This window comes from Osmia bicornis, chromosome 12, assembly GCF_907164935.1.
Source record: "Osmia bicornis bicornis chromosome 12, iOsmBic2.1, whole genome shotgun sequence".
NCBI lineage: Eukaryota > Metazoa > Arthropoda > Insecta > Hymenoptera > Megachilidae > Osmia > Osmia bicornis.
Genome location: NC_060227.1, coordinates 5646442 through 5663771, shown reverse-complemented (window position 1 = coordinate 5663771; position 17330 = coordinate 5646442). Strand labels below are relative to the sequence as shown.

The 17330-nt window shown below is 40.2% G+C and overlaps 2 protein-coding genes across 3 annotated transcripts in view; one reads left to right on the top strand and one right to left on the bottom strand.

Annotated features, from left to right (window-relative positions):
* Positions 1 to 5881: 5881 nt before the first annotated feature.
* LOC114873957 (NADH dehydrogenase [ubiquinone] 1 alpha subcomplex subunit 6) lies at positions 5882 to 6638 on the top strand. Its single transcript, XM_029182770.2, has 3 exons — positions 5882 to 6053; positions 6185 to 6300; positions 6372 to 6638. The coding sequence occupies exons 1-3, from the start codon at positions 5930 to 5932 to the stop codon at positions 6498 to 6500; spliced, it is 369 nt and encodes a 122-aa protein (XP_029038603.1). The 5' UTR covers positions 5882 to 5929; the 3' UTR covers positions 6501 to 6638.
* Positions 6639 to 6683: 45 nt separating this feature from the next.
* Positions 6684 to 17330, bottom strand: part of LOC114873952 (receptor-type guanylate cyclase Gyc76C-like) — a 53871-nt gene continuing 43224 nt past the window's right edge. For both annotated transcript variants that reach the window (XM_029182764.2, XM_029182765.2), the window contains 16 exons: positions 13390 to 13696; positions 12517 to 12663; positions 12030 to 12223; positions 11790 to 11949; positions 11313 to 11467; positions 10901 to 11188; positions 10482 to 10742; positions 10321 to 10392; positions 10061 to 10229; positions 9780 to 9929; positions 9317 to 9656; positions 9125 to 9248; positions 8965 to 9063; positions 8744 to 8888; positions 8412 to 8668; positions 6684 to 8339 (listed from right to left, as the gene is read on the bottom strand). In XM_029182764.2, the coding sequence (XP_029038597.1) occupies positions 7428 to 8339; positions 8412 to 8668; positions 8744 to 8888; positions 8965 to 9063; positions 9125 to 9248; positions 9317 to 9656; positions 9780 to 9929; positions 10061 to 10229; positions 10321 to 10392; positions 10482 to 10742; positions 10901 to 11188; positions 11313 to 11467; positions 11790 to 11949; positions 12030 to 12223; positions 12517 to 12663; positions 13390 to 13696 (3780 nt within the window). In that variant the 3' untranslated portion in view covers positions 6684 to 7427. The remainder of the gene's footprint in view (positions 8340 to 8411; positions 8669 to 8743; positions 8889 to 8964; positions 9064 to 9124; positions 9249 to 9316; positions 9657 to 9779; positions 9930 to 10060; positions 10230 to 10320; positions 10393 to 10481; positions 10743 to 10900; positions 11189 to 11312; positions 11468 to 11789; positions 11950 to 12029; positions 12224 to 12516; positions 12664 to 13389; positions 13697 to 17330) is intronic.

The window sequence follows — 17330 nt, the reverse complement described above, 5'->3', positions numbered from 1 at the left end:
CAACACTAAATTGAACCGTGGTCAATATTCGCAACACTAAATTAAAAACGCGATTTGCCCAAAATCATGGGGGTCACGGGCCCCCTCTTGTCCTGAAATTACAAAACTACAACTACAGGCGAGCACAGTGACAAAGTAGTAACGATAATGATTTCGAATCCTTTTTTGCAAAAGGATGCAAAATCATTAGTAGTTCCCCTCTTGAAAGACAGTTTGTCGGGGCGCTTCGGCATATAGCCTTTTCTTTCTTCGGGCGGTCCACCCACCTGAAACTTATATCTAAAGCTCGAGACTTGCAAATTCGCAAAACAAAAAAAAAACCATCAACAAAAAAGAAATATCGCGAAACACTAATTGACACGTGGACGAAAAAGGACTTTATATAAGTCGTTGTTCGTGCACACGTGCCGTGCTCGAGCAGAACTTGTGCGTTTCGTGCCATCGCGATCGCGTATGACGACTTATGAAGTCGCCAAAAATTTGAAAAATTGTACAGATAGATCAAAGGCGAACGGCATACTCCATTCGTATCGATCGTATCGTCAATTCTTCAAATATATTCCAGGTACAGGTTGATCACGCGAAATCGCGCCTACCCGACCAAGAGACTGTGACAACCTGTCCCGGCCTTACCTACTTACAATCTATCACACACACCAGAAGGTATACTACCTACCTACCTAACGCTATATTTAAAAAAGGCAAAATCACATTCTCACAAAAATTCATTCCACGACCCCCATACACTCCACCCGGGCGCAGAGCCTACACTAGGGAGAACGTCCCGGGACGCCTCCGTCGCCCGAGTTTCATCTCACATCACACTCTACGGTACGTACCATTTTTCACTGAAATCGTCTGGCAAGGCTAGCAATCATTGCGTATAATGATAATTACAAAATTTAATTAACTACTTTGATATAGAATATTTCATAATAATGGTAATAATCATGGTAATAGTAATGGCAATATAGTAATAGTAATGGTAATAATACTATTTGGTTTGTATGTTCATTGTATATCTTATTGAATAAAATATTATTTCAAATTAAAAGTTTAATTGAAAAGGTTATTAAACCGACGCAATCCCACAGCCTAAAAACACACACACCATATGTGGAAATTACGTCGTGCACGATATACTAACACAATGCCAGCCGCTTATTAATTATTATTCTTATGAACTAGGTCATCGTGCCCATTGCCTCTACCCGTCCAAGTAGCACCTGGGCACGTGAACGGGCTTTGGCAATAAACACGGAAGGGGTTAAACCTGAAAATCCTGATCTAGAAACATGATTAGTACATAAACATCTAACGGGCTAATATTTCACTATTTTAATTTAATAAAAGTGACTCGACTTTGTAAATATAAAGCTTTAAGAACAAATACTGAAAAACGAAATAGAGCAACTATGACACAAACATGGTGCACTGCTAATATCAGCTGGCAACGAAGGGTCTCACGCCCCCTAGTCTTACGCCAGACGCTACATACCACCCACCCCGCCTGGACGTCGTAACGCCAGGACAGAGTGCACCCCTTCGCTAAGAGCGCTACCCGCCCGTCCAACACGTTGCATCCAACGGTGTCAGATTGACGGACGCCCATAGTATAGACAAAAGGACGGCAGTTTAGAATATGGTAACATATTTTCATATGTTCCGTATTCTAAAACTGCGCCTGCAAAGGCCTAGTAATGCATGGGTATATCTCCCAGAGATGGTGTTCACGGTCTCAGGCCGCGGAATCCTTGTAACTAATTTCATTAAATAAATAATACATTGGATTGAGTTTAAAAACCAAAAGGATTCCCACCGAATACTAGTCAGTGCATCGTCATATTTACTCTCGCGCTAGAACTAATTTAATAATTGCAAATCTCTAATAAAAAAGAATTTAATGTCTCTAATTAAAAATTCTTTATTATGAAAAAAGAATTTATTGTGACAATGAATAAAACATCCTCGGGCGACTCCCTCCTCAGAGTAAATTTTCAATACAAAAAAGGTGTTCAAATAGATTACTCTGATTTGGAAACCTACCCGTCGCGAATAGTCTTCTTGCACATAAATTGTTCAATTTTTCATGAACGTGTAATTGAACTTTACTACGCGTAAAAAATTCTCAAATTATATTTGAATTTACAATGTATAAAACGTAATTAAATCAATGTAATAGCATCATTAATATGTATATCCAGTATACATATTACATAATACTATCAATATTGTATTGCTCTGAACCTTCGCAATAGCTAAGTCAAACAAACTAAATGAAATTGTTTCGGTATTAAAATATTTCATATTCCACATTTAAAAACATTTAAAATCATTCATATATTTCAAAAATATCTATTGGAATATCTGGAATTGAAATAATATTAAAACGCGGCGTACAAGAAGACCTAGCCTGAACTAAATAAAATAAAACACAATAAACATGTTACTCCTCATGAGTATAATCATACCCATGGTCACTGTGCTAGCAAACTACGTATACAACCAGTTACCCGTGTCGATTAGGACCATTCGTCCTACGACATGACTGGGCACCGGAGGAACCATAAAACATGCGACTCACCGTTCGCAGATATACTCTTCTTCCGACAGTCAACAACTAGGTAGGAGGATGTACACCAGGTAGGAGGATGCACACCAGGTAGGAGGTTGCCTTACAGGAGAAGACGGAAGCCATCAGGAATGTCCAGGAACTCGCCAAAGTTCAAAAATTCATCTGTAACAAAAAAAGAGGAAACACGGTTAATTTTCAGAATTATCAATTCTGATTGTAATAAAATTATATATAAATTTGGATTTTATCAAATATTAGCAATGAAAAATAACTCTCAATTATCAAGTGTTGAAATTGTAAATTATTCTACTTGAATTAAAATTAATTAAATAAAGTAATAAGATACTTACACTCTTTCCTTGTGGAGCAACGCCCAAGACTCCTCTTCAGTGGTGCCGTGACTCTAATACCGAATATATCGAGCAATAAAAAAAAAAAATTAAAAATAAAAATAAAGATATAAAGTACTAGTAACGCGACCGTGAATAATTTCCGGCGAACAATTGTAGAATCTACTTTCGCGATGGAAAAAGAAAAATCAGAGCCGCGATGCTCTAGAAAATATTTTATAATACGCAGCAAACATTGACTCTACTTTCGCGTGATTCCTAATCATACAAACGCAACTCTATTCAGGGCCAGTTCGCCCTTGCAAAAATCAAAACATTGGAAGTATGTTCGTACAAACACTGACTCTACCGACCGCATTGCGCGCGGCCACAACAATTCCTGAAAGAAAAACTTAGTGAGCAGGGATGGGCTGGGTGGAAATATACAAAACAACATTCTTCTTATTGACTGTTCGTAACGGAAATACTGTTATTAATGGCTTGTAAATGAAAATATCTATGTTCGTGAAATATATTCGACGAGCACAAATATTGTTAAATCTGAATATTGATCCTAGATTGAAATGAAATGTTTTAAATAATTGTTGATAATTATTTCAATGAATATTACATCGATAGAAAATCATGTTGTAATAAAGATAATAGACTATTGTATTAAAGCAGAGGATTTTTGTTGTTAAGATTGTAAGCATATTAAAAATTGTTGGAAATTCTATTACGGCGTAATTTATAAATTATCTAATTCTTTACAATAAGCAAAGTCCAATAATTAACCATGCTTAAACAGCATGAGATTTAATAACGTGATTCTATTTTAATTTAAACTTGCACCGAAAGCTGTATATTATAATACAATTACTACAATTTGACGATAACAGATTGTTTAAAATAATCAAAATATAATTAAATAATTGCACAAGAGAAGCAATTATCTGCAGTAGAATACAAACCGTTTCAATTTTTGTTCTAATTTTTAACAGATGCATGAAACTACTAGTTAAAATTATTCAATAAAATGAAAAATTAATTATCCTTTTTCTATTAATTGATCAAAGAAAGAAACATTCCTCTGATCTTTTCTTCCTTGACCTTGGTACCAATAATTAATTATCAAAAATGGTTACAATTAACAATGACTCAACAAAAAGAAAGTAATAATAAATATTACCAATTGATTACAATAAATCAAAACGTTACCAATTCTTTACGAAATTGTGTTTGAAACCAGTATCAATTACCATGGCATTTTTTCAATATCAAGGAAATATCTGTAACAAATAAAAAATACAAATTTATGTAAATGAAATTTAACCAACAGCAATAAAGTTATGATTAACAAATGATCGAGCTTCATAATTTATGCAAAATATTTGAATAGTAAACTGCGTGTACCTATGAACTACCCGTACAGGAGGACGCCCTCAACACGTCTTACTGCTTCGACGCTCGAGAGAGCAATGGCGAGACCTTCCTTTCCATCGTAGACCGGTCGGCACTTCGGCAACGCTCGGCAATGTTCGGTCTTTTCCACTATCGGCTCGTACCTAAGCAAGTACACGAACAGATTTAAACAGGAGTAATATTACGATGCTCAAGAAAGAACGTTATTAAATTAAAAACAGCAAATTGTATGAAACAGTACTAAAAACATTTAATAATGTTTAGGAAATTAGCAATATAAAAGGGAAACTAATTCAGATCCTGCTGATCCATCTCATTGTATATTCACGGCAAGAGCAAAAATTTTCAACTCGTGTATTTTCGGAGAAGACGTTGAATTAATGACAAAAATTAAGAATCTAGACTTCTCTTCGACTGTTCTTTCTGTTTTTTGTACTGTTAACACTTGAAAGGCAGTTTAATTTAATATTTAAAGATAATTCAATCTTACCTGTTGCAGACACGTGCCAAAAGGACGAAGCTTCGAAGAGAACTGATGCACTCCACCACACTCTGCACACCTAACCCTTAAACGATGAATCTGATTGGTCGATATGGTAAGACGCAATAACAGACGACCAATCACAGCCATTGGTAGAAACTTTAAATTGCTTCGAAACTGTAATACTAAAATAAGGAAAAGGTTCGTTGAAAACTATTGACGCCATATTGTAATAATGTCAAGATTACTTTTTTCAACTTAAAGCAACAAAATATAGGAAAAAGAGTAGAAAAAAGCATAAGATATTGATGATATTTAATAAATTATCGTCATAAACGCAGAATAAATGATTAAGATTCTGTTATTCCAATCTCATTGTGAATTCGCGACAAGAGCAAAAATTTTCGATACATATATTTTTGAAGAAAACGCCGAATTAATGTCAAAAATGAAAAATCGGGACTTCTCTTCGACTTTTCTTTCTGTTTTTTGTACTGTTAACGCTTGAAAGACAAATTAATTTAATATCAAGAGATAATTTTATCTCACCTCTTACAGACGCGTGTAAAACGGACGAAGCTTCCAAAAGGACTGATACACTGCTTTGACACACTCTGTACACTAACCCTATAATGCAATCACACTTATTGGTAGAAACTTCAAATTGCTTCGAAACTTTAACAGAAAGGTTCATTCAAAATTATCGATGCCGTATTGAAATAAAGTCAAGATTACCTTTTTCGACTTATGGCACCAAAATATAGGAAAGAAAGTAGAAAAAACACTTCAGTAGAAAAATACTTCATCATTTAAAGGCTTTGTTAAAGCCCTAGATGGTACTACCTGTACCGTTTTCGGCACGGTGGAAATAAAATCTTGAAAAATAAATAAACTACAAATAAATTCTTCAATTTATAATCGGAAATTACGAGGTGTGATGGAAGAGGGACTGATAAAACAGGCACGACTGTTGTACCAACTATGCTCTGTACATGCAGACCTACCTTTATCTCGGGGTATTTGTGACCCCTCGAGAACAGAAACATGTCCTATCTTTTTGTATCTGTAGTCATTGACTGAATTAAAGAAAACTTGATTTGGTTCTGAGTGTACTGCGTAATAATGGCTGCACCTGTGAAAGCAACACTAAAACAAGTCAAACCTCTTTTGTCACTTAATCCAACAGATGCTCGTAGAAGAGCTTTAACATTATATAAAGCATGGTATCGACAAATTCCATATATCAGTATGTATTTCAAACATTTTACAATTTCACCTTGGTGATAATGGTGTATATTGTTACCTAACCTAACTATGACAAAAATAGTCATTATTTTATGCATTGATGAAACTCATACATATGCATTTTCCTTTCAGAATTAGGTTATGATATCCCAAAAACAGAAGAAGAATGTAAACGAAAGTTGAAAGAAGAGTTCAGACGTAATAGTACTGTTAGAGATTTAAGAGTTATAGATATGCTCATTATTAAGGTAAAAATAATATGTATGAAAAGTATAATTATCATTGATGAATGTATTAATTTTCGTATTTACTATGATAGGGACAAATGGATCTTCAAGAAATGGCTATGTTATGGAAAACGAATGGAAGTGTTATGAATTATTGGAAGGAAACATGGGAACCAAAGCCAACAGATTTTATGTCAAAATTTCTTACAGGACAGGAGTGAAGTTTGTATTTAATTCTAATAGCATTAATGTAGTAGATAATTAAAGAAATTAATGTACAAAATATAAGTTACTAAAAGATGTATACATTGTGTGTATAAAAGCTGATCATAAAATAAAAATAAGAAAGGGAAACAAAATCTGTCTGTTTATTTAAAGAGAAAAAGGAAAATCCGATTTATACATTATTTGGAAAGACGAATCTTTAATCAGCTCTTATAGAAGATAATATTTCTTTTAATTTACATTTTATCTTTACATTGATATATTATTATTCAATTATATACATTTGACAAGATGATATATTACTAAGCACCTTAGGTACAATCTAGTTCACTTTTCACAGCCATACGGATAATTTGCTTTCCTTCAGTGAACAAGTATAGAAATTATACATACATACATGTATATACATACATATGTCTGAATCGAGCATATTTGAACTTGCATAAATGTACACTGTAACTTTTTGTTTTTCCTTTTCGCATTGTACAGGGAATCGTTTGTGCTAACTCGAGATAGACACCTTCGTGTGACCTCTGCTTTTCTATATACTTTGGTTAGAATCATATTTATAAAATAGTTTATCGTATTCTCATTATGCTCTCGGGTTAAAAATTTTAACACGTAAATCTCGCACTATGTAAATAAAAAAGAATCATTTTCCGTCAAATACAACGCGTATTTTAGTACAAGTTATAAAATATCTAGGTATTAAAAATATACACGATCGGTAACTTTTATACCCATACGTTCCACGTACATATCTATACGCTAAAAAAAAAAATGGCAACAATACATCATCATCATGCTTATGACTTCATAAATGTAATAACGTTTGTTTGTGCACTCGTACGTTTCATAGCAGAAGTTTCTTTCCTTGTTCCTTTTGTCTTTGAGAGAAAAAAAAAAAAAAAAAAACTGATGTATTAAACTATGCTTTCACGTTCTGACTGTATATCGTAACCCGCTATCACACCCCTTCTTAAAGAAACATCACTGTTACGTAACCCATTGCCATTGAATAAATTTACTAGCCAACTTCTGATCGAATTCCTCGCAGAAGACTTTTTGTCCGGTACACTGTCGGTACTAGGAACCGATACCACTTGATCGAGAGACCTCCATCGCTTAACAGGCACGATCTCTCCCATGCAGCCACTTTCATCCCCTAGCAATGGTGTTTCTGCCTCGTTAGGCGATTCATCGGTGTGGGGCACTATTATCACATTACCGTTAGGATAATTATTATTCAACACTTTACCAGAAATATTAGTTTTCGAGTTCGTCCTCGTGCACTTTTCACAATTCTCCAACGACCTGAAACTTTTCTTCGGTTCCTTCCACGAGAAATTCGGTGACTCGAACCTTTTGCTATAGAGTTCCAAGGGGAACGGGTCTAAAGAACGAGACTCTCTAATTATATTATGAAACGGATGATCACTCGTCGACGATGACGAGGCGATCGTCGATAGAACCCTCGCGTTTTTCCTAAACTTTGGCCTGGTGTCGATGAAGAAGTCATCGAGTGCCATCTTGATATTAGCCGCACGATTATCCACGTCGTCCGGCAAGGCAATGTTCTCCAGTGTTGTTTTCGATACGCTATCAGTCAAGTACAACGGAGATCGTTCAAATTTTCGAGGATTCAACGATTTTGGCACTGGGCTAGATCCCCCGCACTGAGACGACGAATCGTCCGGAGTTGGCCGTGGAACGTTTGATTGTCTGCGACTTCCTCCCCCTAGACCGCCTAGTAACGAAGCCTGTCGGGAATCTGAATTTAATTTTGGACTTCTTCTTGGTCTACAGAAGAGTGGTGGAAGATCACCAACGTCGACCTAAAAGGGATGATCAGTTGAAGTAATATACTTGATTTAAGCAGAAGCATTAATATCCGTCGATATACTGACTTCTCGTTTTTGGATAGCTTTCTCGGTGGCTCCTGTGAGCCAGTAAGTCTTCACTTCTCCCTTTCCCTTCATGTGAACTAGTCCACGTTCTTCGATGATGTAGCCACCGATCTTGTCCAAGGCTTCCTTGCACTGTTCACTTATGTGAATACGCAATGGTTCACCATTAGATTCCATCCGCGAAGCTGTGTTCACGGTATCACCGAACAAACAATATCGTGGCATCGTTAAACCAACAACACCTGCTACCACAGGACCTAAAACATTATTCCTAACATTTATAGAAACCTGTTTCGGATTTTATTGGGTGCCTGTATCGTAGGACACGTTACCTGTATGGATTCCAATACGCAATTTAAGAGTATCCTGAGGCCTGTGAGCTATGGTATGGTGTTTCACAGCATTAAGTAATTCTAAAGACATCGATGCGATTTCCCCGGCGTGTCTATTTCCATTCTTGATTGGCAAACCAGAGACCTGAAGCGATGTATAAATTGTATAATTATGTAAATTAGGGAACAGCTGGTGGTCAGTAGGTGCAATAAATACTTACCACCATGTAGGCGTCACCGATTGTTTCTACTTTATATACATCGTAACCTTTGATTATGCGATCGAATAGCGTATAGAGATCGTTCAAAAAGTTCACGACCTGTAAATAGAATGATAAATGTAAGTATGAGAAATTATGCTACATCGTTCGGTGATCGTACCTGGAAAGGTGTGCTTTCTGCTGACATTGCAGTGAAACCAACGATATCGCTGAAGTATATAGTGACCAGGTCGAAAGCTTCCGGTTCCACTCCGATTCCATTTGTTAAACAATTAGCGACGGGTCTGTAAAGGGTAAATACATTTGTACATATATCACTTTTAATTGTTAAAAATGAGAAAATTCAACTAACTCAGGCAACATTCTGTGAAGCAAATCCTCGGTTTTCTGTTTCTCCTCGAAAAGAAGGCGTGTACGTTCACTGACTAGATCTTCGAGGTTGTTCGCATACTTCTCCATCATGTCCATCATTTGGTCCATGATATTTCGATGCCTTCCCGCTTTCATTTTCTTTAATCTTGTCCTAATCATTTTGAAGTCGGGCCTAAGTTCTGGACTTTCCGCCCAACAGTCGGTTATCGTAGTAACTATATACTCAGCACAATCTGCTTCAGACTCGGACAGTATCTCTATGTTAGGTCTAAACGGTGGTTCACCATCTTCTGGGAACCTTTTCACTCGGTCTATGATTTCTGTCAATTTGTTAACGTTCATATTTATATTTCTGCAGCTATACCTTTTGGCAAATGCCGATTAACGAATGACACATCACTAACGAACACGATCTACATACATACTAATACACGGGTAATTACCTTTGGGTTCTAGATTCACGCCACCGTACGGTCCCTTACGTCCAATCATTTCGAACAATATAATCGCGAACGAGTAAATATCACCCTCTTGCGTGCCTCTGATCGGAGCATTGGGGTTTCTTAATAATTCAGGCGCTTTCCAGAATAAGTCTGTAAATGATAAATGATCATTTCTCGGTGTAGTATGTCGTTAGAATTCGTTCTATTTATAAAAGCCATTAAACAATACTTAAACGAATCTTAAAATACAGGAGAAAATTTCATATAATTTCACATCGTACTTCGATAATACTGATGTTCACCAATGCTATCGGACTCGGCGCAGTGCCTCATATCGTGCAGGCCAAAATCAGAGACTTGGAGTACCCATCGCGAGGTCACCACGCAATTGGAAGACTTCAGATTACCGTGACAGACTAGCACAGATGACTCATGAATGTACAGCATACCCTGTGTCGAAATAAAATCATTTTCTTAACCCGTTCTCACCGTACCGGTAACGCTTGCCATCGATTCGTCTCTCAAAACATTATAAGCATACCTTAATGAGATCGTGAACTAATGATGCGATGAACATATCGTCTAACTTGATATCTTCGTTCTCAATGATGTCCTGAAACACGAGTACAGTTCACAATTATTCCATGAAATATCCCGACCAGATTATACACACGTTTATCCGAGCATATTACGGTGACGTACATAAAGACTTCCTTTGGCGCAATAGTCCGTAATTAACAATATCCTCATTGGCTCCACGCACGCCCCGATGAAAGAGTTTAGGTTACCGTGTCTGATCTCGCGAAGGATACGCATCTCCTTCATCACGTCCCGCGATATGTCTTTCTTCTTTGAAAACTTTAGCTCTTTTATCCTCACCACTACCCCGTGGTAATGTCCGGTTTGCGCGAACACCTGGCCCCCGCATCTTGACTCGTAGGACATTGCGCTAACTAAGCTTAACTGTAATTCATTTAAAAGAACGAATATTGGCATGAAATTGTTTGCACTTTGAAAATTTTCAACTTGGTCTTCAAGGTAGAGAGCTTAAAAGCTTGGTACATTATTAATTCACAAAATATTGAAATATTGATTGAAAAGTGGACGAGTGATTGACATACCTTACTAGGGGAGGACATCATGTTGTCAAGATGAGGATAACCGTGTATCTCGCTCGGATCGATCTTCCACAGCAATCCTTCTATTTCCTGTTCGATCTTCCATCTTCGATATATGCTCATCGTGATCACCGCAGCGCAGAACAATAAAACAGCCAGAACACCGGCGGCCACGATGCTACGTAGATGAGTATCGTCTTTGGGACAGTGTTCATTGAGAAAACCGCAACCTGGTTCCGCTTCCGGCTTGTTTTTCCCCGGCCAGTCCATCGCCTCCGACGGTCTGTATACCTGTGCATAATCGATAACCACCGTTCGTTATTATCTGTTAATATCACTTTTGGGCGCAGTGCAGCTGTCTGAACACAGAGATGAGAAAATGGATCTGCACGAATGCTGTAAACAACTCACTCACTAGAGTTTCACCCTGTTGAAATTGGCCAACAGGCTTCATCTGGTAGTCGCAGGAGAAGTTGTTGAAACGGAAGGGATCCTTTTTCAGGGCCAACACCGAGAAGTTTCCTTCCGAATCGCCGAACTTGTCGAACTTGATCGTCGCGCCGCTGACACCTGTTTGCACAAATGCAACGTGTCTCGTGAAGCTCATTAATTATTTGGTCGTTGCATATCAAAATGTCGGTATTAATGTTCAAAATACTTTGGGATATTTCTTTTATATAGTCATCTCCTCGAACGTCTCCGATCTATAATCGATCGATCGATTTCATAATCGTCACTCGTAACAGATAGAAAACGATCGAAATTATGTAAAAAGTAGGTCTGATCCACTTGTTTCTAATCAGATCTAGTCTTATCGAAGGATCGACAAGTGAGTACCACTTCACAAGAGTTTAAGCAATTCTCATCCTCATCCAGATTAAGACCTACTTACTTTGATACGTGTGATTCCTGATAATCGTTTCGATGATTTGAGTGCCATTGCTGGCGATATCCTCGAGCGTGTGTTCCGGTTGATCCCTCAGTAGTTGGTCCAAAGCTCTCGCGTACAGTTTCACGGAATCGTAAAGATACGCCGCGTGAATCGACACGTACTGAAAGCAGAATCAATCGGATGAATCAATTACTTAAAATCGTTTCAAGGTTGACCGGGTTCAAGGCGAGGAACAGCTACCTTCTCGTACTTCCTCAGCAGTTCGGGTATTACAAAGTTGAAAGGCTCTTTACTGCTGTACTCGCGAACCTTCTTCGTGAACTCTTCGTAATTCTGCGTGGGTGGCGTGGACACCACCACCATCAGCGAGCGTGCCCTCTTCAGGAAGTCCTTTGGCTCCAGACAATTTTTTAGATGGTCGAAGTGTTCCGGTTCTGTAAGTCGATCGTGTCCAGCGTCAGAATGGAAAATCAGGATTTTTATTTACGGATACTCGTGAAAGAATAACGTGGATGAAAATACGGTATCGTAGAAACCGGGCCAAGCCTGACCCACGACGTTTCGCTTTAATCCGGGATTAGATACGGAAATGATGAGATAACGAGGTGTACATAGACACGTTGCTCGTTGGTCAAGGAACGCCAGAGGCGCGAAAAACGCGTTCAGGAATCGGGTCAATTGAATTTCACGAGTCGTTCGTTCGGTGTTTCTCTTCGATGCTACTTACTCCATAAGTACTTTTGCGCCTCGCGCGGCGAGTACGTCATCATGTCCACGTGTATCACCATGTACTCCCCGTTGTCCAACAGCCTTTGATTTTGCATAGCGTTCATCATGTCGATCAGCGACATAGCCGTTCCCAGGAATATATAAACTAAAGAAAGAGAGATTTACAGCTTCCGTTAGACTCGAACGAGCGTCCGGTGTCGAGGAACGACCACCGACCGATTTCCAGAACGGACACCGTACTTTCACGACTTTAATTTTATTGCATCGAGGAAACACACGGTTGCTACGATTATCGGTGAGATCATCGAACGAAACCACTTATGTACCTGTTCCCACGAAAATACTCGACGAAACTATTGGATCGTAACGCGACAAATATGTCCGCGAGCGAGTTATAATTGTTCGGGTCGATGTAGATTTCCTAGACGTTAGATAATTTCGAACTGTTCCGTACGATTGTTGAACCTTGATCCCCGCGAGTTGGGGTAGGAATTTTTAAATAGGTACTGCCAGAAGCACATGTCTCTCGACCTATGATCCTTGTTGGTTCGCTTGAAAACTGTCACTTTCAATTCTGGACTTAATTGTCCTAGAATTTCGTTTCACCGCGTTATCAATTCCTATTCGGGTTAACTCGAATGGTACTCTTCAGACCACAAAATCGTTTCAGCAAACAAATTGAAAAAACCGAGAAATTTCACACGTTGCAACCCCATAGTGGTTCCTAAAGGAACATTCAGAATCAACAAAACGGGAACAAGTTCCAACTGTCGACGAATGGTAGTCTGGAAAAGCAATAAACTGAATGGACCGTTCTAGTAACGCGATGGTTGTTCCAGGAGGAAACGAAAAAAGAAGTTAAGGTACTGACTTCTAGTCATATTTTTGGTCTCCTGTATAAGCTGAAACCATACGCTAACTTGACAACACGGTAGCCTCTCCTCGCAACACGTGTGACGGTCCTCCACGGTCTTGTAATGGTTCACGGTTAGATTGTGCTTGGTTGCCTGCTCCTCCAACGAACGTGCCACAGTCGACCAGGCGCTCTCCGTGATGATGGTGAATTTGTTCCAGCCGTAATGGAGCAGCAAAGCGATCACCGACTTCGTCACCTGCGTGTCCGGTGGCTCGGTTCTCGCGAACGTGTTCACCTTCGATGCCTTGTAGTCCGAGCATTTCTGCAATCCAGAGAATTCGATGCGAGTTAGCAGCTTCCCTTTATGTTAACACCACTCGTGCTCCAACTGACTCGAGCTTTGAAAATTTCAGGAAAATGAATTTTCTAAAACTTTCATCCCTTGAATCTATGTATCTTGGACCACTCTCTAATATTCGATGGGACACTGGTTAGCTTGCAATTCCATTACGTCCAATCAAACTTATACCTTCTACCCCATAAACAGAAAGGGACTAGACACAGAAATGGCATTGTTTGAACAAACTCGTGTGTATCAAGCTTCTCCCAGCACATCAAGATATGAAAGCAGATCAATACCAAGAGACCTTGGTAAACTCCAAGATCAAATAGGGGCATGAAAACTAGAAGCCACGATCCCGCTGATAAAGCTCAGAATACAGAGAATTCTCTTTTCGAAGTCATCGAACAAAAGGTACAACGTTGAACAAAAAAGTAGCATAAAAACGTCGGAATGAAAGAATGGGTGGCAGGAATAAGAGGCGAAAAAATTGAAGGAAGAAGAGGAGAAGGATATTCAAGGAAGGTGGGAACGAAGGAGGGTAAAAGAAACGAAAAGGAGTAGGTGGAAAGAGAGAGTAGAAGAGATCGAAAGAGAGTAGAATGTAAGAGAGTAAAGTGGGCTGCGCCGGGTGCCATGGTGTGTGGCGCGTGGTTAAATATAAACCTGTGGCAGCCACCACGAAGAAGGAGGGCAGGAGGAGAAGTGGAATGAACGGGGCAACTCTCTTCTCGTGCTTGCACAGAAATGCACGCGGGGCGGTTGCACCGTACCGTTGAAATGTGACATGCGCTCATTAACATATAAATTAAACGTGACAACTGGGGGTCAGCTCTACTTTAACCGTGGCGACCACCGCCAGGCCACGATCTACTTTCCGTTGCTTTTTCCTCCCTGTCTACCCCTCCCAAGGCGACTGCTTTTCCCTTTTGTTGTTCTGCTCGATCGAACAGCACAGCCACGAAATTCATAGCGACTGTTTCCATTGCCATTCTCCTATCGTTACAACATCGACCTCCTTAGATTCGTAATTAGGGCAACAATTATTCAGCCTAAAAATTAATTACAGTTTCGTGAGGATTAAGATATAAACGCTCTGTTTTTTCGACGTCCTCTGACCGTCCTCCCACGATTCCAGGAAGTCGCCATCATCGGCAATTAATTCATCTGATCAGGATTATTCATTTTTCTTCTTGTTCGATCCGGATTTCGAGTAGAAATAGCCAGTCGGACGAGACCGGATAGAATAAGGAAAACATAGGCAAATTCTGAAGTCCTCTTTCAGCAGGATTCTCTCTGAAGACCGGATGTCTGGCGTCGCACGACCAACGAAGGAACGACGGCTTCGTTCGATTGAATTCGCTGAAAGGAAGTTGACTTCTGCGTCGTACGATAGCGAAGCTTATTGTAATTGTCCATTGAAGAAAGGAAGAAGGAACGAAATAGATCCGGCTTCGCTTCGACGGAAGGAAGTCAATCGAGACGCATAGGAATAACAAAATTATTAGATCATTCTAAGTAATGCGATTCTTCTGAGAACTGATAATAAGTTTCAAACAATGGAACTTTTATGCAACTGGCTACGAAAATGTTGAAGGAGGCTACCTTTGGCTTCTCGCAATTTCCTTTCGGAAAGGATGCCTTCACGTGAATCTGAATTTGCTGGTAAGAAAGGTTGGAGATGCAAGGATGCGTCAGAGGCAAAGGATGCAACCGTACGTAACTAAGACGCGGGGACGACGCAACGTGTCGTGTCCCCAGGTTTTGCATAAAACGCCCGCGGTGATCGATGATCCGGTGGACGAAACTGGTCTGGCTTAGAAACCAGTCCCCTCGTTCCTGTCGAACCGGGGCCAACAAACAAAGGAGAAGGCAGTCGGGAACACAGGGCCAGAATTGTATTGTTTTAAGGCAGCGATGCTTCTCCGGGCTCGGCCGAAGAACGAGTCGCGGACCGGTAGACAAAACTGACCAACCTGGTCGGTTATTCTGTTGCCTCTGGTGAACGAGGCGGGCTTTGGTCATTGCCGGCTCGCGACGTGCTGTTATTCTGGGCTCTACCCGGCTATATTTAGACGAGACCACCTTGAGGGAGCTCGCGAGAGCTTGAGTGCTCTCCGCGGACTGCTACACACCAGCCTTTTCTCTATCCGCTGATACAGTTGTGCAACAAAGTCGCGATCCTTTGAAAAGCTGACCAAGGAATTCCTGTTCGTGTCCGTTTTTCTTCAACTTTTTCAAGATGACGTTCAACTTTTCCACGAGTCTATGCTTGTACTGAAACGCTTCCCTGGAAGTTGTGATCACTATGGAGGGTGTTCCGATTGGAAAGGTTTAGAGAGCCACGATACTATTTCAACGAATGCATAGACAGATTCTGTTACTCCGGAGTTATAGTAAAGTTGAAAGCAAATATCTCGGTAAACGAAAGAGTTTCTGAAAAATGATTACACGTCAAGTTAACAATGTGTCGACAACGGTTGCGACCGGTGGCAAGATTATTTTAGCATCGTCTCATCGCGAATTCTTTGCGGTATTTTTTAAAATTTATGTCCTACTGTCTCATAATTGTTCGCCGCATCCATAAAACATGACTCGTGGATATTTCATCTTTCCGCCTCTGCACGGTGATCCGCGTCGTCCCTCAAAATTATGCCTCTAAACTCGTCTTTACGTGGTGGAACGACGCGGCGCGGCGCGGCGACGGCTGCTCGTCCCGGCGCATCGACAATCGTCGTGTTCGCTGAATAACAATGGGGCAATCGTTGTACGTATCTTTCGAGTCACTTTAATCGTGCAAATCGTCGCGCCGCGCCGGTCAAACGCTTTGGCCTGCTGAAATCACGAACGATCGCGATGCTCGGCTGGAAAACAAGCTTCTATTCATCGCACTCTACGATCCCCTTCCTGTGTTTGCCAGAGACGGAAGTCACACCTGAGGAGGAAGACTCGAAAGGAAGTTAAGAACGTGTCGGAATATTGATTTAGCGTTTAATCGTTTGACAGCGTCGCATCGCGAATGTCAACAATGTCGCGAATCGTTTACGAGAACTGCTCCAGAAGCGGTGAAAAATGATTGATTAGGATCTAGACTCCTTGATTTCCGAACAGCCGAGGCGTCGCGTCGCGACTTTTCCATGGATCGTTTTACAGACTTAATCAACGAGATCTGAATATCTTAAGCAACGAAACGTTTATCGTGCTCCAGGATCGAAGAAGTTACACGGAATCGTTAGGGCCAGTGTCCTCACCCCGGTGTCCGGTTAGTCGCTTTTCAGCCGGCCTGGCAAGGCGACATTTCTCTCTGGCCGAAGGTGACAAGCAACAACGGTAATGTTGTGCCAGAAATACCTCCCTTCCCGATACAACACGCTGGCTACCACACGGCAGAACGGAAAGATAGCTTCCCGGAATTCGCGAGCGTGTGAACGGATCACGTCCTGGCCCGTTAATGGTGGCTATTAGTGTTCTCGAGGGAGACCGTTTACGTGCACCAAGATCTTGCCAAACGACAACGCTCCGTGTCGCAGATAAATTCGTTCCTCTCGGAGGTCTCCGCCGTTGAAACGTAACCGTGCCTCCTTTATCTTGAATATCAATCGATAATCCTCTTGGC